General features: G+C 42.7%; 1 protein-coding gene across 2 annotated transcripts in view; it reads right to left on the bottom strand.

The window, feature by feature from the left end:
* CAPN3 (calpain 3) overlaps positions 1 to 26093 on the bottom strand; it is a 180532-nt gene that overhangs the window by 37750 nt on the left and 116689 nt on the right. Inside the window, exons 13-16 of one of the 2 annotated variants that reach the window (XM_077262543.1) lie at positions 24103 to 24311; positions 16383 to 16419; positions 8005 to 8022; positions 1972 to 2085 (exon numbers count right to left, since the gene is read on the bottom strand). In XM_077262543.1, coding sequence (XP_077118658.1) covers positions 1972 to 2085; positions 8005 to 8022; positions 16383 to 16419; positions 24103 to 24311 — 378 coding nt within the window. The remainder of the gene's footprint in view (positions 1 to 1971; positions 2086 to 8004; positions 8023 to 16382; positions 16420 to 24102; positions 24312 to 26093) is intronic. The other variant, XM_077262534.1, reaches the window with a different exon arrangement.

Here is a 26093-nt window from a genome sequence, read left to right on the forward strand (position 1 = left end):
TTTCAGTTAGTCTCCAGAACCCCCCATTTAAGAACGCTGGGAGTCCAAACGGTCGGATCACTTGGTTGAAAGTTGAAAATAAGTCATCAGTGGATAACTTAAAAATTTGATCAAGACTAGTGATGAGCGAACGTTTTCAGGAAAAGAGTTATCCGAGTTATGCTCTGGTGCTGACCAAGTCACTTCCGCGTGCTCTAATAATATGTTCCAGTCCTCACGGCTTCATGTTTCATGTTTGTTTGACAGCCGCAACTCAAACAGGCATTGCCTAACAAACTGGCAATCCCCGCATGTGTTGCGACTGTCGAACAACCACGAGACATGGAGCCGTGAGGACTGGAACATATTATTGAGCACGCTGAAGTGACTCTGTTAGCACCTGGGCATGCGCAGATAACACTTTATCCTAGCACGTTCACTCATCACTAGTCAAGAACCTTCACAGGAGACAAGGTCCCAATGCTATATTATATAGTCACATGATCAGTCAAACCCTCCTTCCAACAGAGGAAGTGGCTTTCTTAAAAACGTCTGCTAAAATAAGGCAATGATCCTCATATAAGCTTTCGATTTATTTAATCAGGATATGAAGTACATGACAAAAATCTGAGCTGACAGACTGTTGAAGATGATGCCCCCATTTGCTTTCTTTTTCCCCCAAGCAGGAAGTTTTCCTTCAAGTGACCAAAACATTAGACATATACTAACACGTAGTCCATTTGCTAAACATTAGATATATACTACTAACTGTAGACTGGTGAAAGAGCCAGCCCTAAAAATATAAAGAAGCAGCCATCATTGCTATCGACCAGAAGAGAATTCAGTCACCTAGAATGGCCCAGGGTAATTTGGGTACTGGCACAGATGGGCTTTTCTGGGGAAAAAAATATTCTTGCAATTTTTTATTTTTTTAGTCGTACCACAATCCCAGTACTCAATCCATCACATAGGGTGAACTCTTAAATCCAGCCAAGTGTACAAAGGGGTACAGACAGGGAGACCATGGGTGAATACATGCATTTGGCCCTATTTCTAGGTTCAGTAAGCTTCTACAGTAGTATGTGTCTGCCATCTTTAATATATTCAGCCAATGTTCAGAGTACAATGACTAGAAAAAATTAGCATATTTTGCTCAAATTATTTAGACCTATCCAGAGGATAGGTCATCAATGTCATATTGGTGGGAGTGAGACACCAAATACCCCCACTGGTCAGCTGTCTGCCATGCCAATAATCGTAGCGTCATACTCTTTGTAGTGCCTGTTGGGTACTGTAGCTCAGCCTCTATTCACTGCTAGTGGAGCCAAGTTGCCGTACCCGAGATTGATTAGCACAGCTAGTTCCAGCCGACACTGCAAACAACTTATTATGGGGGTGGGGGGTCTTGGGTGTAAAACACCCACCAATCTGATAATGACCTATCCATAGGATAGCCATACAGGACAAGCAATTAGTCCTCGCTCACACATTCAGTATTTGGTCAGGATTTTACCTCAGTATCTGTAAGCCAAAATCAGGAGTGGGACAATCAGAGGAAAAATATAATAGAAACACGTCACCACTTCTGTATTTATCACCCACTCCTGGTTTTGGCTTACAAATTCTGAGGTAAAATACTGACCAAATACTGAAGGTGAGAATGTGGCCTTAAACAACAGGGTAGAGAACTTGATTATACTAGTAAATATTTCATTAAATGAAATGGCAAAAAAAAACAAAACAGAAACAATGGGAAAAATATACCTCCTCATGAGGCAAACCCAAAATAAGGCAATCTGAGAGTATGCTCCCGTACACTCAAAAATCAACAAAACCTTATGTGATCTGATCTTGTTCTCCACGTGTTGGGTAAGAGAATATGGAGACACATAATAGACATTTAGGCATTACGCTACCACTCAATACGGCTAGCCTGGATTTCAGTCTTGCCCAGCAATGGCACTACATCCGAATGAGAGAAGGCACAATGACCTGGTTTTTTTTCTCTTTTTGCTCCGCTCCCTTTTTTTTCTTCTCTTCATCAGACACTTCGTCCACACTCAACTCCTTATTGCTGTTTGATCTGTCCGATACAAAGATGATTGGCTGGAAGGGGGAGGAGGAGAGGGGACGAGAGGGAAAGAGAGGGACTGGTTACAAAATGGAATAGTAAAAGGCGCCTGATTCTAACCATTCTGTAACGGCTCAAGAAATGTTTTCTACTGCACGATTAATATTGCAGAAACATGTCTGATCAATATATTCAAAAGGGTGGTCTGCGTTTGGAAATATTATTTTTTCTCCGCAACAATAAGTGGATCCTTTAAGGACAGCCGGTTTGGGATATAGAAGCCTCCGTTAGCAAATGAAAGGCAATAGCAAAAAAAAATGCAATAAAGGAGGACATTATGTATCAGTCTAAATTGATAGTGCTTCAACTAATTGGAGAAAATAGGGGTGGACTTCCAATTAATGTACTTGGAGGGAATATGTCAGCTTGGAAATGTTGTGCAATTTATGGGCAGCATGTTATAGAGCAGAAAATGCTAAACCGATTAAAGGGGTTGTCAAGGCTTGGGTCTTAAGTTTGCAGTCATTCTATGTGACTGCAGGCTTGTGAGTCTTTACAGTGTTGTCGGGAGTGGGCGGCCATGTAATTGCAAGTATGCAATCTTCATACTTCCAGCCACATTCCAACTAGAAGTGTCCGGACTTGCTCAATTTGCTTGTATTGAGAGAGGTGATGCAAGACTAGTTGGCATGTGATGCCATGTATGCAAATCACACACTGTGAAGATTCACAAGTCTGCAGTCACATAAAATGACTGCTGACTTAAACCCCAAGCTTGGACACCCCCTTAAATATTTAGAATTATGGGAAAAGATTCTGTATAACTTATATGTTATTTATTTAAATCCCTGCTCATTTTGGGCACAGGAGTCCAATGGGCGGTCCAGCTAAATTTTACCCACAACCCTATATGTTCAGCTCGTCATGCTCTATACCGTGCAGCTGGCAGATCATACACCATGTTTATTTTGACAGGTTCCCTTTAATTCTAAAACTACCTGTTTAAACATTCTAGATTTGGCATCTTCATAAAAGATTAATAACGTGCTGATTTTCAAGCAAGAAAAATTCACACATTTCAAATATGTTTCAGAAATTTCTGAAAATATTCCACGTATAAATTATAATTGGAGTTTGGATTGAATGCATGCACTTGGTATAGAAACAACCGCATAGTGATGAATGGAATTATCAGCTACAAATTTGCCACTTGTGAACTTATTTTCTGCTTCATTCCTATGAATAGAGATCAACACATTCAGAAAGATCAGACTCATGATTGACTAATTCTAAGTAGGAAACAGCAGCATTTTTACTTTAAAGGGCTGTCCCGTAGTCATAAGCAAGCCTTCTGGGATAAGGTGTTATCTGAGAATGCTCGGGTGCTAACCTAGTGTCTTTGGTGTGCTCAAAAATGTTCGAGTTCCTGCGGCTCTAAGTCTCGCGGCTGATCTACAGCTTGTTTGTTAGAAAGTCCCAGCATGTGTTACTGCTGTAGAATAGCCATGAGACATGCAGCCACTGGGACCAGAACATTTTTGAGAGCGACAAAGTCACTTGGTTAGCACCCGAGTATGCTCAGATAACACCTTACCCCAGCGTGCTCACTCATGACTACTGTCCAATTGAAGTAATGATTCTTTAAAGGGCTCAGATTGGTATAAAATAGGTGAAGAATTAATAGTCGCCCTCAGACCAGTGAAGAAGAGTATCAGGTCTATTCCTATTGTAAATGCTGTATTCAATACTCCGCGTGAAGGAAACCTGTGTTATACGGCATCTGATGGGGCTTGCTATGATTTATTAAAAAAAAACAAAAAACAGGCAAATGAGGTAAAGCTCACAGTAGTCTATGATCACCCCAATCATTCTATGAAATAAGAAAAGAACACGTTATCTCAGTATTTTCATAGATGCAAAAAATCAAACTTCATGCAAAGAGAAGCAGTCAAAGCCGGAGCATTCAATGTATGTACCACACAGAACACCATTGCTGGGCAAGAGCTCATGCGTTTAGAAAAGGAGAAGATCAAGTCTCCACGGCACACCAGAATAAAGTGTAGTAGTTTTCATACAAGCAGTATATACAACTCATACGTCCATGTCGTAATAAAAGGTGCGGACGGAGCATGAATTTTTAAATGTCAAGCACAAGAGCGACATCAATACATCAAACCCAACATGTAGTTTCCTGATGTAGATTGAAAGGGATGGTCTAATTTAGATAACCCAATATTACATATACAGTTTGAGAGCTTTAAAAGGACTCCGTCAGCACAGAATGACTGTTCAAAACAAGCACAGGCGCTGGTAAGTGCATCTTCCCACCGACTTGTTTTCCCCCTATCTCTGTTCTTCTCTAGCTCTATGGAGCCAGAGCTGTCAATCAAAGACATTCTCATCGCCGTGAGATATCTTGCGCTTGCCCAACTGCGGACAAAGCCAAAAAGCAGAAGTGTGCATGTGACCACGAGACCCTAGCCTAGGGCGGACAACTATGGCTTATGGTTAATCTCTCACCCCACAACATCTTATCCTTTGTCCTGTATCTAGAGTAACCCCTTAGAGGTTTCTCCCACCATAAAGTCATCTCTACATATTACAGCATCCACCGGTCACATTATGTAGCCTCAGCCTGTAGGCATTTATACAGAAGACCAGTGGCACCACCTCATATGGGCTGTGACACGGATAAAGGGGCAGGAAGCTCCTTCATTACTGTGGTCTCATTATGAGATGGTTCTAGGTTCTTTATAGGGCCATGACAATTATAGATATCTACAGAGAGCTAAATATTCAATATACCATGTACCAGTACGGAAAAACAATGACGAGAGGCAATTTAGGCTGCCCAGAACTTCTCACTATGCAGCTGACTGAATTCTGCTTATGGGTCGCTGATCTTCACATCATTTGTTGCTGTGTGATTACTGTTCAGACGAGTGAAGACTTAAGAGCTTTGCCCAATGAATACGGTGGCAGGTTTGGCAGTAGTCAGCAGATACATTACTCTGGATCACTCAGCCAAACGTAATTTTCAGCCTGTAACATGGATGTCCGTTCTGGAGCACAACTGTTTCCTTTAAAAAAAAAAAAAAAAAATACCGTATGTGTGTGTGTGTGTATATATATATATATATATATATATATATATATATATATATAATATACAGCATATACAAAACATTATCAGTAGAGAGATTTTAACTTATCATAAGAGTAGTTTCCGCTCATTTTTTGTGATCTAGAGCTCCACTTCACCTACGTAGACCTATACCAAAAACTACCAATTTGTCCGCCTGCAGCCACCACTGGGGATTAGGTGGTTACTTTACGGTGTACTGTTATATATTAAAGTTTAGCCCAAAAACTTGGGGTTGTCCAGGACCAACAAAATGCTGACCTATGCATAGGATGAGGCTGCTCTTTTCAGATGTCCTGGTGTCTTTAGTTTGTAATGGATCCAGTATTAAAAAAAAACTGCTTCCGTTACAAATAGGACAAAAGCTAAATGCACACTTTGGTGTCTGTTTTGCATCCGTTTTTGTTCCGCAATTATTTTTGTTCCATTTGTAACAGATCCGTTATCTCTAGTGTTCTGGACATGTACCGTGCTTAAAAAATGCTATATAGCCTTCTGATAACATCCATTTCCCATAGTCTTCAATGTAAAAAAAAACGGATATCAGTTTTTTGGCCTTTCAGAAAAGTTTGCAGACTTTGTTTTTTGATCCATCTAATAATCTGATAGCAGCTTGAAATTTTAGCTTGTTTTTGTGCACATTCAGATTAATGGAGTCTGTACTGGATCATTTTATTTCCATTTTTGTCATCTCACACATATGGAAATAACTACTGGACATGTGAACAGAACCTAACCCTACATTTACACTGAAAAATGATTGTGAACAAGTATTCTTAATCCTAAAGGGGTTGTTTAGGTTTGGCATGAAAGGCTGTAGTCTTGAGAGAGGCCATGCACGACTACCGGAATGTGGCCGGGATTATACATATTGAATTCTTGTGGTCACATGACTGCCCGCTCCTGGTGGCAGCAAATACTGACCACGTGCCGTGCATGCTGTGAGGATTTACAATATGACTGCAGAGTTTCGTACCAAACCTCGACAAGCCCTTTAATTTTTCCATGTAAACAGGGTGTCAATCACTTGATGAATGGGCAAAGTGCTTGTTCATCAGTTAAAATTATTTTTTTGCTGCACACAAGATCATCGTTCTTGTTAGCCCATCGTCCTGTGTACAGGACTCGCACTGCTGAGAACTATGTTAGCCCTTGTATACTGGGCGATCACTCAGTGTTCATCGCTTAGAGCGGTCTACCTATGTAAACAGGCGATTTTATGACAGCTGACTGGTAAAGGCTTAGTGCCACCAGTCAGTCCGTGTAAATGGACATATGTCCATTATCATATGTTTTGTTGCTCTTATGGGGCTTATTGCCAAAGCCCTTCGAAACGGCAAACAGACATATGTGCTGATTGCACTGACTTTAATGATGCAGACAGAGTCACATTGTGCACTGTCGGATATCATTTTCGGCCTTTAACGCCTAGTTGAGGCAGGTAGCAAGACTTGGCCACCTATCAATACCTAACTGGATGGGATCCAACACCAGAACCCTTCTAATAATGCTATATATGGTCCAATGATGGCCAGATGGAAACAATGTCCTTGGTGGAAGTTGAACCTAGGACCCCGATTCTGCAAGGCTAACCACTGATCCACCATGATTCCCATCTTCTTCAATTCTTAAACTACATGTCTATACTATATATAATTTTAGCATGGCATTACTGCTGATGAACTGTAGCCTTCAGCGGTAATTGTAGGATAAATGAGACATTTTTTCCCCAGACTCTTTAGGTTTGCAGTGGTAAACTCTGTCATATTGTGACAACTGAAATGATGATTTTTATATTTATGCCATTTCTATAAAAAGAAATTGCACGTACTCTATGCAGTACTGCGATCGTTTATACACGTCTTAAAGATTTATCCCACATTTGTTTTTTATATGGCCTTTTATGTGTTGTTAATGCAGGTTCAAAAGGTTTAGTCAATTCCTTGTGGGACTTTTCCATAAAACATCAGAGTACGCCTCGTTTTCCACTTTAAAGGAAATATCTCACAGTGCAGCTCACACTTGGTGTATTTCGGGTCAATAGTTTTTGTTTAGTTCAAATCAATACAGAAACCATTTCTGGCTCCAACAGAACTGGAAGATTATATATTTGTTTTAGATATTTTTTTTTTCAATTTTCCATCCAATTCACAGTGCAATAAACTAGTTTAGACATTTATTATATCATACCTTAACCCCTTTGGCAGAGATTGATTTTTGTTGTTTTTGTGCTCTAATTTTTTTTAGGGAAGTTAAGGCCGTGATGAGCGAATGTGCTCGGATAAGGTGTTATCCGAGAAGGCTTGTGTGCTAACCGAGTGTCTTTGGAGTGCTCGACAAACATATTTGAATCCCCGCACCTACATGTCTCGCGGCTGTTTGACAGCCACAACACATGCAGATATTGTCTAACAGTAGTGAGACATGGAGCTGTGGGAACACAAACATATTATTCGAGCACGCCGTAGACACTGGGTTAGCACCCATGCGTGCTCAGATAACACCTTATCCAAGCATGTTCGCTCATCACTACATTGGACCAACAAAAGTCCTGAAATTTTACAACATCCTTGTGTTGCAACAAGATTTCAAGACTTTTCAAATCTTTTTACGCCAGAATTCTAAAGTAAAACCTTTGATGAATCGGGGCCTATGTATCAGACAGTCCTATCGGATTTCGAAAGAAAATGTTCCTTACATGAATTCATGCAGTTGCTGCAACATCTTCAAAACCGTCAATGCCAAAGCAAACAATGCAATAAAAACTCGCACATGCGTTTAGTCATGCGTGTGCACACAAGGAAAGACCCACCTTGGCTTTTTTTTTTTTCTGGACCAATAGAGAAAGAAAAAAAACAGAAAATGATAATTTTCACAGCGATCTAATAATAACTTATCAGCAGGAAAGAAAAGCATTTTACAAATAAACACTTGACGCCAACCCTTGTAAAGTCTCATGTCTCCATTCACATCTACTGCCAAAAGAAAGGTTGTATGAGATTAGAAAAAAAAGTCTTGTTCATGGGACGTGCATGTTATTACAGCTCGAGGATCCAACCAGAGATGACCCCTAGATACAAAATGGTGCCCCATAACAATTTCTCATAAAGTCTCATCCATTAGCTCTCTCGCCCAACAGCATTAATGATGTGGAAGCTGATTACTTCTAGTCGTTGAAGTGACAATACCTAAGTGAAATGTTTTTTGGGTTCACACTGAAGCAAAATTTCTAATAAACCTTGAATATTCAGGAGTAATTACATACATGGACTTACTGGGACAGAAAAGCAGCCCTGGCACACAAAACTCACCAGCCACCATTTACTATGATTTGCCCATCAAGGAGATACACAAGGTTTTAGCAAGTCTTGTGTTATTTTATACCTCTAATTTAAAAAGGTCATTTGAAGAGCCACGTGTAAATGAAGTTTCAGTAAGCATGATCAACCCCCGCTCCTTTAAACAGGTTCACAGGATTAATTTTTATTTGCCCATATGATTGCAGACATAAAAAATAATAAACGCAAAAATACCAACCCTCCCCAAGTACAATGCGGTCAAAAGAACAGGAGAAGTGGTACTAGGTTGTGTCCATACATACAGTGGGTACGGAAAGTATTCAGACCCCTTTAAATTTTTCACTTTGTTTCATTGCAGCCATTTGGTAAATTCAAAAAAGTTAATTTTTCTCTCATTAATGTACACTCTGCACCCCATCTTGAATTAAAAAAAACAAAACAGAAATGTAGAAATTTTTGCAAATTTAATAAAGAAAAACTGAAATATCACATAGTCATAAGTATTCAGACCCTTTGCTCAGACACTCATATTTAAGTCACATGCTGTCCATTTCCTTGTGATCCTCCTTGAGATGGTTCTACTCCTTCATTGGAAGCCAGCTGTGTTTAATTAAACCGATAGGACTTGATTTGGAAGGGCACACACCTGTCTATATAAGACCTCACAGCTAGTGATGAGCGAGTGCACTCGTTGCTCGGGTTTCCCGAGCACGCTCGGGTGACCTCCGAGTATTTGTTAGTGTTCGGAGATTTAGTTTTCATCACGGCAGCTGAATGATTTACAGCTATTAGCCAGGCTGAGTACATGTAGGGGTTGCCTAGTTGCTAGGTAATCCCCACATGTAATCAAGCTGGCTAATAGCTGTAAATCATGCTGCTGAGGCGATGAAAACTTAATCTCCGAGCAGTCATAAATACTCGGAGACCACCCGAGCAACAAGTACACTCGCTCATCACTACTCACAGCTCACAGTGCATGTCAGACCAAATGAGAATCATGAGGTCAAAGGAACTGGCCACGGAGCTCAAAGACAGAATTGTGGCAATTCACAGATCTGGCCAAGGTTACAAAATAATTTCTGCAGTACTCAAGGTTCCTAAGAGCACAGTGGCCTCCATAATCCTTAAATGGAAGAAGTTTGGGCCACCTGAAGTCTTCCTAAACCTGGCTGTACAGCCAAACTGAGCAACTGTGGGAGAAGAGCTTTGGTGAGAGAGGTAAAGAAGAACCCCAAGATCACTGTGGCTGAGCTCCAGAGATGCAGTAGGGAGATGAGAGAAAGTTCCACAAAGTCAACTATCACTGCAGCTCTCCACCAGTCGGGCGTTTATGGCAGAGTGGCCCAACGGAAACCTCTCCTCAGTGCAAGACATATGAAAGTCCGCATAGAGTTTGCTAAAAAAAAACACATGAGGGACTCCCAGACTATGAGAAATAAGATTCTCTGGTCTGATGAGACGAAGATAGACCTTTTTGGTAATAATCCTAAGAGATATTTGTGGAGAAAACCAGGCACTGCTCATCACCTGCATAATACAACCCCAACAGTGAAACATGGTGGCGGCAGCTATGGAGGTGCTATGGAGGTGTTTTTCAGCTGCAGGGACAGGACAACTGGTTGCCATTGAAGGAAACATGAATGCGGCCAAGTACAGAGATATCCTGGATGAAAACCTCTTCCAGAGTGCTCTGGACCTCAGACTTGGCCGAAGGTTCACCTTCCAACAAGGCAATGACCCTAAGCACACAGCTAAAATAACAAAGGAGTGGCTTCAGAACAATTATGTGACTATTCTTGACTGGCCCAGCCAGAGCCCTGATCTAAACCCAATTGAGCATCTCTGGAGAGACCTGAAAATGGCTGTCCACCAATGTTCACCATCCAACCTCACGGAACTGGAGAGGATCCCTAAATCCAGGTGTGAAAAACTTGTTGCATCATTCCCAAGAAGACTCATGGCTGTACTAGCTCAAAAGGGTGCTTCTACTCAATACTGAGCAAAGGGTCTGAATACCGTATTTTTCGGACTATAAGACGCACCGTGCTATAAGACGCACTCCAAATTTGGGGTGAAAAATGCAGAAAAAAAGATTTTTTATAAGATGGGGGTCCGTCTTATTGTCCGAATTTAAGATCTCTTACCTGAGGGCAGGCAGTGGCAGAGCAGGGTCACAGGAGGCATGGTGGTGGCAGAGGTGAGGTGATGCTGAGGTGCGGTGGGCGGAATGGCGTGCACCTGAGCAGGGTCCCATCCTGCTTAGGTGGGCGACGCCATGGCCTGGTGTCCATGGGGAGGTTGCTGTGGCGGTGGCAGACGTGCGGTCACTTCCTCAGGTGGCAGCGGCCAGGGTCCCTTCCACATTTGAGGTGACGCCACAGCAGTAGTGAAGGAGAGCAGCAGAGCTGGGTGGTTTTCCTGGTGGCGGCGGGCTTACCGGCATTGTGGCGGCGACAGAGGTGCGGGCATGATGTGGCACGGTGAGCTGTATGGCGTGAGCAGGTCCCATCCATATTTGAGGTGAATCCGCGGCCCGGTATTGATGGAGAGCAGCAGCGCTGGTGAGTTATGGTATTTTCCGGTGGCGGCGGCCATCTTGCTGAGGCCGCGCGTGCGCAGATTCACTACTCTGCGTCCCAGGGCTTCAGGAAAATGGCCGCCGCGATCTCCATCTGCGCACGCGCGGCCTCCCGCGGCCATTTTCCTGAAGCCCTGGGACGCAGAGTAGTGAATCTGCACACGCGCGGCCTCAGCAAGATGGCCGCCGCCACCGGAAAATACCGTAACTCACCAGCGCTGCTGCTCTCCATCAATACCGGGCCGCGGATTCACCTCAAATATGGATGGGACCTGCTCACGCCATACAGCTCACCGTGTCACATCATGCCCGCACCTCTGTCGCCGCCACAATGCCGGTAAGCCTGCGTTCCGAATATAAGACGCACCCCCCATTTTCCTCACAATTTTTTTGGGGAAAAAGTGCGTCTTATATTCTGAAAAATACGGTACTTATGATCATGTGACATTTCAGCTTTTCTTTTTTAATAAATTTGTAAAAATGTCTACATTTCTGTTTTTTTCAGTCAAGATGGGGTGCAGAGTGTACATTAATGTGAAAAAAATGAACTTTTTTTTAATTTATCAAAGGGCTGCAATGAAACAAAGAGTGAAAAATTTAAAGTGGTATGAAGACTTTCCGTACCCACTGTACAGAATAATACAGATACTGAGAATTACACCCAGTATACAGAACAGGAGAAGTGGTACTGTGCAGTGTATATATACAGGATAAAACAGATACTGATAATTACACCCAGTATACAGAACAGGAGAAGTGGCACTGTGCAGGGTATATATATATATACAGATACTGAGAATTACACCCAGTATACAGAACAGGAGACGTGGTACTCTGCAGTATATATATACAGAATAATACAGATACTGAGAATTACACCCAGTATACAGGAGAGGAGACGTGGTACTGTGCAGTGTATATATACAGGATAATACAGATACTGATAATTACACCCAGTCAGGACCGGACTGGCCATCTGGCAATTCTGGCAAATGCCAATGTAACACCCCAGGAAGCCAGTTGTTACAGTGGTATTGCCTTCCTCAAAGGTTATGCCATGCCTGGAAGCGAGGAAGGATCCCTTTAACAGGTAACATGTACACACAACACTGTTCTGACTCCAGGCCAGAAGGGGGAGCTCGAGACCAGGATTCAGGGTAACTTCCCTATATATTCTGGCTAGAGGAGGAGTTAGGTGGTCAGTCTAGAGAACAGCTGGAGCCGTGTAGACAGGAGCTTCTGCAGCTCCTGACGACAGAGCAGATTGTAAGAGACTGTGAGGGGAGAAGAGGCAAAGGAGAGAGAGAGATACTGGGAGTGGAGCTGCGAGTGGGCTCACTTTAGAATCAGCGCAGAAACCGGAGGCCAGAACTCCGAGGTTGCGGGGGTAACTGTATGCCCCCGGAAGAAACCGGTAGGCAGGAGATTTCAAGTCGCCTGTCCACCACTACACCCGAAGGCACAGCAGCATATAGAGCCCAGAGTCACCACTAGAAGGGACACCTGTACAAAGGCTCGAGTTGCCTGCCTTGCGGGTAATGTCCAACTTAAAGGACAGAGAGAGAAAAAGAGGACCTTGTGTGAAGCCTTAGGCAGCAAGAGACTTAAACCACAGCGCAGTAAAGAAGGCTTCAGTGGTATGAAGTATGTACATACCAGTAGTAGAGAGTACTTGCGTGTCTCAGATAGTAGACACAATTGTTATACAGTATGGGACTGTGTTGAATTTGCTGCTGGCTGAGGTAATAAAAATAACGTATATATTGGCGTGGTCCTGGCTTTCTTTGTGCCGTAATGGTGATGAGGCCAAATATTTTTAGTTATTTTTTTGTTCATTACAGTTAAAATAGCAAATCCAGAAGCAGTGCCTCAGTGGTATGAACTATATACATACCATTTCACCACACTTGGATTTTGTTTCCCGTTTTCCAGTACAGGATATGTTTGTTAGGGTCGGCGGAACGCACTAAATAAGATATTTTAATAAACTGCGTTCGCCACCCGGGGTCCACCGTGCAGAGATGGTATACTAAAAGTAGAAACTTTATTGAAATCACAGTAAAATATATAATCCAAAAGTACTGAAAATTGTACAGGGAAAGGACAATAGTATGCCAAAAGATGGGACCACAGTGATATAACAAGCAAAAAAGAGTAGAAATCCTCAGGCCAAGTAAATCTGACAAACAGGTCAAAAGTGTAAGTGCATTGTTCTAAAGTGTACAATGACAGTTTAATTACCAAAAGTGGAAAAACACTATAAGCACACAGAATCCATAAAGGCTAACAGCCATTGGAGCGCCCCCCTAGGGCCGTGGGGTACTCAGTACCGGGTCCTTCGGTTCTCAGTGGGGATGTCACGGTGGCTGACCCCGTCTGTGGCCCTAGGGATGTCCGTTGTAAATGGGGGACAGGTCTTTAAAGGGATAATGTTCGTGACGCCACCTGTGGTATTCGGTCAGGGTGACCGACGCTGCTTAGGGGTCCGCTGGGGTGATGTAATTGCAGCTAGATGGTATACCTTCCCACAGGTGAAGTGTATCCCCAGGGCTTCCCAGAATGTAGATGTTAAGTGGTGTAAGGCGCAGTGAAGAACGAGGACACAAGGTTGCAGTCTCTTTACCTTTACTGAAGGCTTCAGCATCCACAGTCCAGGGTACCGACCACAGGGTAGGCAGAGTCCGGCCGGTCTGAAGGTAAATCCAGAGTCCCCTTATCCAGGTGGAAATCAGTAGCCTTCCTCTAGCGCCTGGGTGTTGTAGTACCTCCCTGCTGAGCTTCTCAGTAAGGTCCTCACAACTATTGTAGATGTTATGTCTCTTTCTCTCTGTCCCCCTGATGGATTGGATAGGACAAACCCGTATGACTGATGGCCTGAGGCTTTTTACAGAGACTCTATCACGCCCCAGCCCCCACAAGTTGCCACCGTGCCTCCTGGTTATAAGGTCGGGCAGCCAACGTGGAATTAACTGTCCTGCCGGTCTCTGAAGTAAGGCGTAGAGATCCTTACTCCCTCGGTGTTCCGGCTACCGGATTCCTGCGCCTCAGAAAGGAGGCAGCCTTTTGCAGGGCAGAACTCCTTCTGGATTCCTCTCCTTTTGCTATGACTTCGTTTCTCACCCTCCGCAATACAATTCCCTTCTAATGACTCTTCCTTAGGATGCTGCCGCACGTGGGGCAGGGGCAGCTCCGTGGCCTTCTGTCTAGGCCTCTGACAGGATCCCACCCCTGTCAGGGACCCACTACCTGAGAGGAGCTCAGATAGCAGCTTACTGGGTGAAGCCCAGCTCGCTTCTCCTAACTTCCTGTCCAGACCACCAGTTTTACCTAATTGTGAGGAGTGCCCTAAAAGATAGGAGCGTAACTCCCCCTGGCGGCCAGGAGTGTGAAGTGTGTTGTGTGGTTTGTGATACCTGGTAAAGAGATCTCCTTTATTGCCTTCAGACGTAATATCACTCCCCCTGGTGGAAGAATAACATTACTGCAACGACCAGGACTCTGGGGCACTGCACCATACATAAGAAAAAGTACAAGACCGATAGTCATTAGCCTAAAGTGCATAAAGACCTGAGACATTACCTGTAACACCGTGGAGCCACACACCCCAACGCGCGTTTCTGCGTAGTGCCTTCTTCCGGGGGGGTATGGCATCAGGGAATAATGGACTTTAAATATATGTGAGGAGCCAAGCCTGCCCTGGGCACATACAACCGAGTCCACAGTACAGATAGGTTCCTCACACACACAGAACATAAATGATCTTAGCGCACTGATGGGAGCGCCAAAGATCCTTTTATAGGATATATATTTTGTCAATCAGACAGGACTTTGCTCACGGAACCGGACCAGGACCTGAACATGTATCGGCCGACGACCAAAGAGAAGTCGCCTCACGAGCATGCCCAGTGGAGCGAAATCTGGACTTAGTCTGAGAAGAGATCGCTTGCTGCAGTCACTTATTAGTTACCATAGCTGAACCCAGAGAGGCAGTGGAAACCATGCTCACCGACTGAGTCTGAGCAAGACACCAAGACCGATGTATTTGCTGAGCAGTATACACTGTGGTCAGAACAGAATGGGAGACCGCAGAGGAAGATAAGGCTTGAGCTCTATCCTGTGCATTGAAAGAATCCCCACGCCTAACATTGTTAAAAACCAATGCGGTCGTACAAAATTACAACTCGTTCCGCAAAAAAAAAAAAAAAAAGCCCTCATTTGGCCATATTAACCAAAAAATGTTATGGCTCTGGGAAGGAGGGGAGCTAAAAGCAAAAATGGAAATACCTCTGGTCATTAAGGGGTTAATGTCTGTACATGCCCCTCTAAAATTGTAAAGTGCTGTGGAATATACTGGCACTAGAAAAATGGTGTGTCACTTACTAGCCTGTGTTGCTTTCTTAATAAAATCAGTGTCTTTTCAACAGGAGATTACTACATGACTAGGTGTCTTGTGCCTCCTAATACAACCACACTTCCACTATTGATTAGCAGCTTTCTGTCAAAGTACAGTGTACATAAAAAGCTGCCAATCAGTGGTGTGAGCGGGGTTATACATTCCAAGCACTGCTAGATTTGCAGCCGAGATAACAGTGATTACATCAAAATGACAGCAAGCAGCACAGTAAAGACACATTACTGGAATCAGGGTTTCTGTCCCTACATAATGCTGCTCTCAGTTTACAAATCAAAACTTGCTGAAAAATTCCCTTTAAGGAGATAAAAATACTTTTTGTTTATATGAGACATTTTCCTTCATGTTCATAGTAGCCATATAACAGCTTTACAATGTGTTCCTGGACCAAACCGCATGACTGAGTGAGGGATTCTTAGGCTACTTTCACACTTACGTTGTTTTGTATCCGTCACAATGCGTAGTTTTGGGGAAAAAAAACGCATCCTGCAAATTTGCCCGCAGAATGCATTTTTTTCCCCATAGACTTGTATTGCTGACGGATCGCGACGTATGGCCACACGTTGCGTCCGTCGTGCACTGGTTGCGTCGGGTTTTGGCGGCCCGTCGTCTGGAAAAAAAACGTTCAAGGGAACGTTTTTCTGTGCGTTGCATCCTGTTTTTCCGTCAGCGCCTGCCCGGCAGGAAATCTCCCTCTCTGTCTCTTTCCTGCCCGGGACTGCAGACGGAAATGTGGAAGCACACACTTCTGTCGGTACATCGCGCCGCTGCTTTGTGACGGGCGACTACAGACAGAAATGTGAAAGTAGCCTTAAAAAGAAGCATTAGTTACAGTTTATTATTGTACCACGTGTTAGTATATAAATAATACAGTTATCGACTCTAAAAGGTTTAATACTTACACTGGGTCGATCAGCTTCAATTTTGTTTTCAACTTCTCTGAAAAAGAAAAGCAAATAATTATACAAAATAAAGCAAAAAGTGACATTATGTTTAATATCAATTAAATCACAAATCAAAGCAGCTCTGCCAGATTGTCCTACTGAATCAGACGCAACATCCCTGTGCAAGAGGAAGACTTAGGATATTTTATTAATTGGCACAAATGTGGCATGGGGCACAAATGAAAGAGTTTACCATCTAGGAGAACAAATGGGTGCACTATTACTTTGTGGAGTCATTATTATCATGAGACGGCACGTGGTGGGAAGAAAAGGGGGAAAAGCATTTATTACTATGTGAAGGCGCCACTATTACCATGTGTACAACTAAAATGACTGACTGTCACTTTCAAACAGAAAACAGGTGTGTACAGGTGCAAACTAAGAGTAACCATCTCCACATATAACAAATAAAGTTGCGCTCTAGGCTGAGGTTGCGCTCTGGTTGTGTAAGGTTGCATACCTGTCCCTGCTGCACTCCGGTGCAAATCCGACCTGCTGCACTCTGATGCAGATCCTGCCTGCTATACTCTGGTGCAAATCCGACCTGCTGCACTCTGATGCAGATCCTGCCTGCTATACTCTGGTGCATATCCGACCTGCTGCACTCTGATGCAGATCCTGCCTGCTATACTCTGGTGCAAATCCGACCTGCTGCACTCTGATGCAGATCCTGCCTGCTATACTCTGGTGCAAATCCGGCCTGCTGCACTCTGATGCAGATCCTGCCTGCTACACTCTGATGTGAACTCTGTCTGCTGCATTCTAAATCAAACTCTGCCAGCTGCTCCTTCCAGTCTGTCTTCTGGGTCCAGCTGCTGTGCGTCTGTTGGTCTGTCCTGGAGTGGCAACTGGCGTTCATCGGGAGTCAAGTCTAACCTCATCATCAGAGGCTCTAGTCAACAGTCAGGTGTTCACTTAGTGACGCCTATCCAAGCTCTCCGTGGCACAGTGGTTCCACAAACCACGTCCGTGACAAGCGTGAAATATGAATTGCATTACTGCTCTAAAAAATGGAAAAAATTGAGAATACTTAGCACATAAAAATAGTTGTAGGTGTCAGCCTAGGAGAGGATTGACATTTAGGATAGGTTGCCAGCAGTCTTTTGTTATTTCTATACATAGGCTCTCTGACTGAGCACTGCACCCATCAGCCTCTGGTGGTTTTAATCATAGCAGGATCCTGTCTACCCATATACAGTTGTGCTCAAAAGTTTACATACCCCGGCAGATTTATTGCTTTCTTGGCCTTTTTTTTTTTAGACAATATGAATGATAACACCAAAACTTTTTCTCCACTCATGGTTACTTTTTGGTTGAAGCCATTTATTGTGAAATTACTGTGTTTTCTATTTTTAAATCATAATGACAACCCAAAACATCCAACTGACCCTGATCAAAAGTTCACATACCCCATTTCTTAATACCGTGTATTGCCTCCTTTAAAGTCAATGACAGCTTGAAGCCTTTGTGGTAGTTGTGGATGAGGTTCTTTATTTTCTCAATATTTTCTCAATATTTTCTCAAAATTCTGCATGGGTATGTAAACTTTTGAGCACAACTGTAATTGTAGATTTCAGCCTAGGAGAGGATACACATTTAGGATAGGTTCACCACAACGAGAATCACCTTATCGCGGCTGCTGGGTATACAGGATTTGGCCAATTTATGTGCTAAGTATGCTCAATTTTTTTCTATTCTTTAGAGAAGTAATGCAATTCATATATTTCATGTTTCATGCTATAGCGCAACAGAGTGCTACTTTATTTGTTGATATTACCATGTGTAGGCACAGAGGGGTCACTATTACTGCGTAGAGGTGCAAATGGATACTATTACTGGGTGGAGGAAGGGAACAGGTATTATTACTGTGAGGAGGCAATATCACTGTGTGGAGGTATATTACCACATGGAGGCACAGAGGAAGCACTATTACTGTATGGGAAACCAAAGGAGGTTACTATTGCTGTGCAGGGCACAGAGTGGACTTTATTACCATCTAGGGCACTATGGATCATGATAGCACTATACTGTATGGTTTGTGTGAAGGTGGAGGGAAAAACTGGGCAAAGTGCTGAAAAAGCAGTGAGCCAAAGATGGGTCTGGATGTTACATTATGCACAGACAAATAATGAATGGATGAAGTTAGCATGGTGGTCTGGGCCGATGGACAAAAAAGGAAAAAGGAATAACTATTGTCAGAGGCTTACAGTAGGTGAAATAAGTATTGTATATGTCACTAATTTTCTAAGTAAATATATTTCTATAGATGCTATTGACATGAAATTTTCACCAGATGTTGGTAACAACCCATCCAATCCACACAAGCAAAGAAATCACCATAGATGTCCATAAATTAAGTTATGTGTAATAATGAGAAATTACACAGGGAAAGAATAGTTCACACACTTACCGAAATGTAGTTAATACTTTCTACAAAAGCCTTTGTTGTGATGACAGCGTCAAATCGCCTCCTGTATGGAGAAACTAGATACAGGCATTGCTCATATGTGATTTTGGCCTATTCTTCCACACAAACACTCTTCCAATCCTGAAGGACCTGTGGGCTCCTTCTATGAACTCTGAGCTTTAGTTCCTTCCACAAATTTTCTATTGGATTCAGGTCAGGTGATTGGCCTGGCCATTCAAGAAGCTTTATTTTCTTTCTCTGAAACCAATTGAGAGTTTCCTTGGCTGTGTGTGTTTGGGATCATTGTCTTTCTGAAATGTCCAACCTGGTTTCATTTTCATCATCTTAGTAGATGGCAGCAGATTTTTAGCAGGAATGTCTCGGTACGTTTGTCTATTCATCCTCCCTTCAATCACATGAAGTTTGCCAGTGCCGTATACTGAAATATGGCCCCACATCATGATGTTCCCACCTTCAAACTTCACTGTTGGTATGGTGTTTTGAGGGTGATATCCAGTGCCTTTTGGCCTCCTTCAACATGGTGTATACTATGACATCCAAAAATACCTATTTTGGTCTCATCTAAACAGACTACATTCTCCCAGTATTTCACAGGCTTGTCTAAATGTTATTGAGCAAACTATAAGCATGCTTGAACATGATTTTTGTTCAGCAATGGAGTCTTGCATGTTGAGTGTTCATGCAGGCCATGGACGTTGAGTGATTCCAGGTCTAGCTGTAGCTCTCCACAGATGGTACTTGGCTCTTGGACAACTGCTCTGATAATTATTTTCACTCCTCTGTTTGAAACTTTTCAGGGAGCACCTGGTTGTGGCTGGTTTATGGTGAAATTATAAGCTTTCCACTTCCAAATTATGGCTCCAAAAGTGCTCACTGGAACCTTCAATTGTTTAGAAATTCTTCTGTAACCAATCCCATCAATATGTTTTGCAACAATAAGGTTGCAAAGGTCTTGAGAAAGTTCACTGGTTTTACCCATCATGAGATGTTTCCTGTGTGGCACCTTGGTAATGAGACACCTTTATATAGGCCATCAGCTGAACCAGCTGATATTATTTTTCACTAAGTGGCAGGATTGCTTTCTAATTACTAATTGATTTCAGGTGTCATGACTTTCCATGGCTTTTTACACCTTTCTTTCATCATGTGTTTAATACTTTTTCTCTGTCATTTCTTAGTAGGACACAATTTATGAACATCTATGATTTGATTTCTTTGCCAGTGTGGATAGGTTGGGTTGTTACCGACATCTTGTGAGAATTTAAGGTAAAAGCACCTTTAGAAATATATTTGCTTAGAAAATTATTACCTCACACAATGTATGTCAATGATAAATCACTGGATTAAACCGGAATATTCTACACATTTAAGTCCTGCAGAGTGCATTTGTAAAACAGATATCTACCACTACAGTGGGTATGGAAAGTATTCAGACCCCTTTAAATTTTTCACTCTTTGTTTCATTGCAGACATTTGGTAAATTCAAAAAAGTTATTTTTTTCAAATTAATGTACAATCTGCACCCCATCTTGACTGAAAAAAAACAACAAAAATGTAGAATTTTTTGGAAATTTAATAAAAAAGAAAAACTCTTTAATGCAGTATTATTTGTAATATTGGTCTTGGTATGCTAGGTTTTGTTTAGTAACAGTGTGATGGTATTATCTGTATTCAGAGAAATACCATTGTGTGTTATCTGTGGTGTTACATAGGACTGCAGGAAACATCCACTACATTAGAAAAAAAAGGTTTTTGAGTCGATTTCAATTACCGTTCCTTTTATGGACAACGAACAAGTGTGTGAGTGGGTGTAGACGGCGAAAAGTAAAGGGGCACCAGATACATTTCTCAATGTTCCTGAAAGCAGGTTTCAAAAGTTGACAAAAAAAACGTATCTTAACATTTTTTTTTAGAAAAATTAGTTTTTATGGATCCATATTATTGACCTATAGTGCAACTAATTCAAATTCCATATGGTGTCACTCCGGTTTTATCTACAGATAACAATTCAGTTTTCCTTCTGTAAATGTGATTTACATTTCGATCAGCCAGAAGCGCACAAACATATTTCACATTGACCAGAGATTAAAGGGAATCTGTCACCCCAAAATTGGCCTATAAGCTAAGGCCTCCCGATGTAACCTGCAAGATAAGAAAAAGAAGTTAGATTATACTCACCCAGGGGCGGTCCCAGTGTGGTCCAGGTCTGATGGGCGTCGCGGTCCGGGGCCTCCCATCTTCATACGATGACGTCTTCTTCTTTGCTGCCTGCCGCGGCTCCTGCGCAGGTGTACTTTATCTGCCCTTTACTGCTCTTTATTGCAGTGCACAGGCGCCGGGAAAGGTCAGAGAGGCCCGGCGCCTGCGCACTGCAGTACTTTGCTCTGCCCTCAACAGGGCAGATAAAGTACGCCTGCGCCGGAGCCGCGGCAGGCAGCAAAGAAGAGGACATAATCCAAAGAAGATAGGAGGCCCTGGACCCGTACTGCCACGCCCATTGGACCGGAATGCAGCGGGACCGCTCCTGTTTGAGTATAATCTAACTTCTTTTTCTTATCTTGCAGGATACATCGGGGGGGACTATCAACAGCATTACAGAATGCTGTAGATAAGCCCCTGATGCCATGGCCTTAGCTTATAGACCAATTTTGGGGTGACAGATTCGCTTTAAGTGAGTTTGTCTGCATGCTTCTAAGTGTCAGGGTTGAATTTCAGTCCTAGTCCGACCCTGCCTCCAGGGACACCACAGAGACCGCTAAGTCATCTGGGTAATTTCACAATGCATCACTGGGAACAGAAGCTGGCGGCAGCCTTGCACGCACCGGGACAACTTCGGTGGATGCCGGAGGGTGAGTATATAACTATTTTTTATTTTAATTATTTTTTTAAACAGAGATATGGTGCCCACACTGCTGTATACTACATGGGCTATGTTATATACTGCGTGACTGATATATTCTACGTGGGCAGTGTTATATATTGAGTGGGCTGTGTTATTTACTGCGTGGGCTGTGTTATATACGACGTGGCTGCTATATACTACGTGGCTGCTACATACTATATGGCTGCTATATACCACGTGGCTGTGCTATATTATATACTATGTGGCTGCTACATATTATGTGGCTGCTATATACTACGTAGCTGTGTTATATACGTCACTGTGCTGTATACTACGTGGCTGCTATATACTATGTGGCTGCTATATACTACGTGGCTGTGCTATATACTACATGGCTGTGCTATATACTACGTGGCTGTGCTATATACTACATACTATGTGGCTGTGCTATATACTACGTGGCTGTGTTATATACTACATGGCTGTACTATATCCTGCACCCCGAACCCCCGACATCCAGCGCCCTGAACCCCCGACATCCTGCGACCAATCAGTGACAGACGCAGTCCAGCCGCAAATTGATGCGGGATTTAAACCACGTTTCGCTGATTGGTCCCGCCCAGCCGGCCGCGACCAATCAGCGATATTGGTACGGGATTTAAACACCGCTTCAGTGATTGGTCGCGCACGGCCGGCCGCGACCAATCAGCGCTATTGGCATGATATTTAAACACCGCTTCAGTCATTGGTTGTGCCCGGCCAGCTGCGACCAATCAGTGATATTGGCGCGGTATTTAAATACCGCTTCTGTCATTGGTCGTGCCCGGCCGCGACCAATTGGCGATATTGGCGCGGGATTTAAACCCCGCTTCAGTGATTGGTCGCGCACGGCCGGCCGCGACCAATCAGCGATATTGGCGCGGTATTTAAACACCGCTTCGGTCATTGGTCGTGCCCGGCCATGCGCGACAAATCAGTGATATTGGCGCAGTATTTAAACACCGCTTCGGTCATTGGTCGTGCCCGGCCGGCCACGACCAATCAGCGATATTGGCGCGGGACTTAAACACCGCTTCAGTGATTGGTAGCTCACGGCCGACTGCGTCCAATCAGCGATATTGGCGCGGTATTTAAACACTGCTTCGGTCATTGGTGGTGCCCAGCTGGCCGTGACCAATCAGAGACAGGCGCAGTCCGGCCGCTAATTGGCGCCATATTTGAACCACGCTTCGCTGATCGGTCAGCCGGGCGCCACCAATCAGCGATATTGGCGCGGAATTTAACCCCCACTCACAGCGCGATGTACATACATACATACATATTCTAGAATACCCGATGCGTTAGAATCGGGACACCATCTAGTATAAAATACATGAGAGTAACCGTCAGAGACAGACACATGCCAGTGTCTAGATAGATTCAAATTGTCTCTTCAGAGAGGAAGAGGACTAGAACTCTATCGCCACCTATTGGAAGTAACAATCCTAAAAGTCAATATCAATCCTTTAACGAGCCCTGCCACATGACTTAGGATAAAAGCCAAACCAGAATCTCAATATGCAGACACTGTGTTTCAAGTGGCATGTCCTGTACTGTCATGCTCCGTTCCAGGGTTTAATCTTATCTGCCCTTTTTCTGGACGGATCATGTAAAGGGTTAACTTTGCTCTGCCTCTTTTTGGGTTCAGGTTTGCTATTTAGTTCCGATGCATCCTGCTGGTGGTGTCAGCTATAGTTCTGCCTTCGGGTGTGAACCTGACTCTGGTAGCTCTTGATCTGTCCTGCTGTGATCCCTGACTTGCCCCATGTCTGTTGACTCTCTCTGTCTGCCCTTTTCCCAGTGTTTCCCTGTTTGTTGGCTTGATTCTCTGGTTTTTTACTTGGCTCATATTTGGACTCGCTTCTGCCTTCTGTCTTTGTCTTATCCGCTTCTGACCATTGCTGAACCTCCTGGCTTGTTCCTGACCACGTATACTGCTGATCCCTTTGGTACTTCTGCTTCTAATGTTTTTTTGATTCGGCTTGTCTGACCACTCTCTCGCAACTTTGTAGTGTCTGTGCTGCTGCTCTGTGTGTGCAGTCTCACTTCCCTCTCAAGCTCTCCCTGGTGGAGGCTGCACTATACTGCACTGCAGCAGCATGAAAGCTACACCTGATCAGTGCAAAGTGTGAGATCTGGTTTGGCTGGATGAGACGTCTGACTGGGATCCAAAGGATAACGTTTTTCCTTGTGGAGAGTGACATGACAAACCTGGCATGCCAATGTAAGGAGACTTTAAAGTCTAGAAGAAATGGTGTCTAGATAGTCATAGACCATACAGAGAACAGCACTGTGTGCTGCAAGTCATGCACCACTGCTATATAGGATTTTAAATAACACAAGGAAAATAGACACTTTTATGAACTTACTCCGAGATATTTCTTTTTTCTGAAAAGACTCTTAGGATGAATTCTCCTTCCTGGTGAGGTTCATATGTGGAGGGGATGATGACATATTCACTGGGAGGTAATCTGAAGCGTTGGGACACCTCTCTCATGTTGATATATGACTTGCACCTATCCTTGGACGCATTGTACAGAAAGAAGTCTTTTTGTAGATGCTGCTTATTGCCATGCATCTAGAGGGAAAACAGAAATATTTTTTTATATTAAGTCTGGCAATAATTTCTTTTAACATTCTTTTTATTAGTTTTAAATGTTATATAGTAAATGCTCAAATGTAAATAAAGCAAAATTCTGTCTTTCATTATATTATTATAATGTCCCATTTTGGTTCTCAAACTGAGTAAGTAACACGGGTTGTTAGTACAAGGTTAAGGTTGGTAGATTAACCCCTTAGTGACGGAGCCAAATTTTTGAAATCTGACCAGTGTCACTTTATGTGGTAATAACTCTGCAATGCTTCAACAAATCCCAGTGATTTTGAGACTGTTTTTTCATGACACATTATACTTTATGATAATGGTAAATCTAGGTCAATATGTTTTGTGTTTATTTATAAAAAGTATCAAAAATTTTAGTAAAATGTTAAAAAATTTGCACTTTTCTAAATTTGAATGATTATCTCTTTAATCCAGATGGTCACACCACAGCGAACCATTAATAAATAACATTTCCCACGTGTCGGCTTTATATAAGCACCATTTGTAAAATGTTATTTTGTTTTGTTAGCATTTTATGAGGTTTAAAAATGTAGCATCAATTTTTCATATTTTCAAGGAAATTTACACAATTTCTTTTTTTAAGGACGTATCCATGTTTGAAGTGACTTTAGGGGTCCTATATATTAGAAAACCCCCAAAAGTGATACCATTTTAAAAACAGCACCCCCTGACATATTGAAAACTGCAGTCAGTTAGTTTGTTAACCATTCAGGTGCTTTACAGGAATTAATGCAGAGTGGCATGACAGAAATGAAAATGTCTATTTTTACCACCTAAATGCCTCTAACTTCTGAACAGATTACTACAGCAGTCAGACTGTAAGGCTGCTATTTGGTCCTGAACTGACATGGCAAACATCAGGACCACACAATCATGATCTGGGGGCACCAATTTGGATAAAGAGGAAGCCCTCACACTCTGTTAACCATTTATAATGATGTAGTCACTACTGACAGCAGCATCTAAGGGGTGCAAACACTGATCATGGCTGATACAGCAAGTTGTCAGCTATAGTGGACAACCGACAGATGCTGGATTGTCACCTGTATGGGGAGGCTATTCTCTTATATCTCAGGTCAGTTAAAAGACGTATTGGCGGTCATTAAGGGGTTAATAGACATTCTGTAGATATGGATAGATGGATAGATTGCTGTTATTTAACAAATTGCAATCCATTGTAAAACAATTGCAGGTTAAAAATGCTCTTATCAATACTGGGTTCTGCTAGTTCCCACCTCCCCCCTGTGGAATATGGTAAGTGTTGAGAGATCCTAGTATAGGAAAGATATATATCTTTGTACCGTGTTAGCCAGTGGATAGAAAAATATTTAGAATTGAGAGTCCTCAGTGGTTGATACCTTTTAATGGCTAACTGATACCATCTTTTCAGTTAGCCATTAAAAGGTATCAATCACTGGGGAGATCCTAGTGACATTTTACAAAAGTCATGTACAAGAGGCATGCCCACTTATATTAGAAGTATGGACAATGAGATACAAACTGAGAAACTGAGAGGATCCTTAAAGAGGCCAACAATTTAAGCTTCTTACTGCTCTTCACTTAAAAAGGCTGCCATTCATTCATAAGTAATTATATACATATGTGTGTGTGTGTGTGTGTGTGAAGGGCAGTAAAACGCTTAAATTGTTATATATATATATATATATATATATATATATATATATACACTGCTCAAAAAAATAAAGGGAACACTTAAATAACAGAATATAGCTACAA

The sequence above is a fragment of the Ranitomeya variabilis genome, chromosome 1, assembly GCF_051348905.1.
Source record: "Ranitomeya variabilis isolate aRanVar5 chromosome 1, aRanVar5.hap1, whole genome shotgun sequence".
NCBI classification, from domain to species: Eukaryota; Metazoa; Chordata; class Amphibia; order Anura; family Dendrobatidae; genus Ranitomeya; species Ranitomeya variabilis.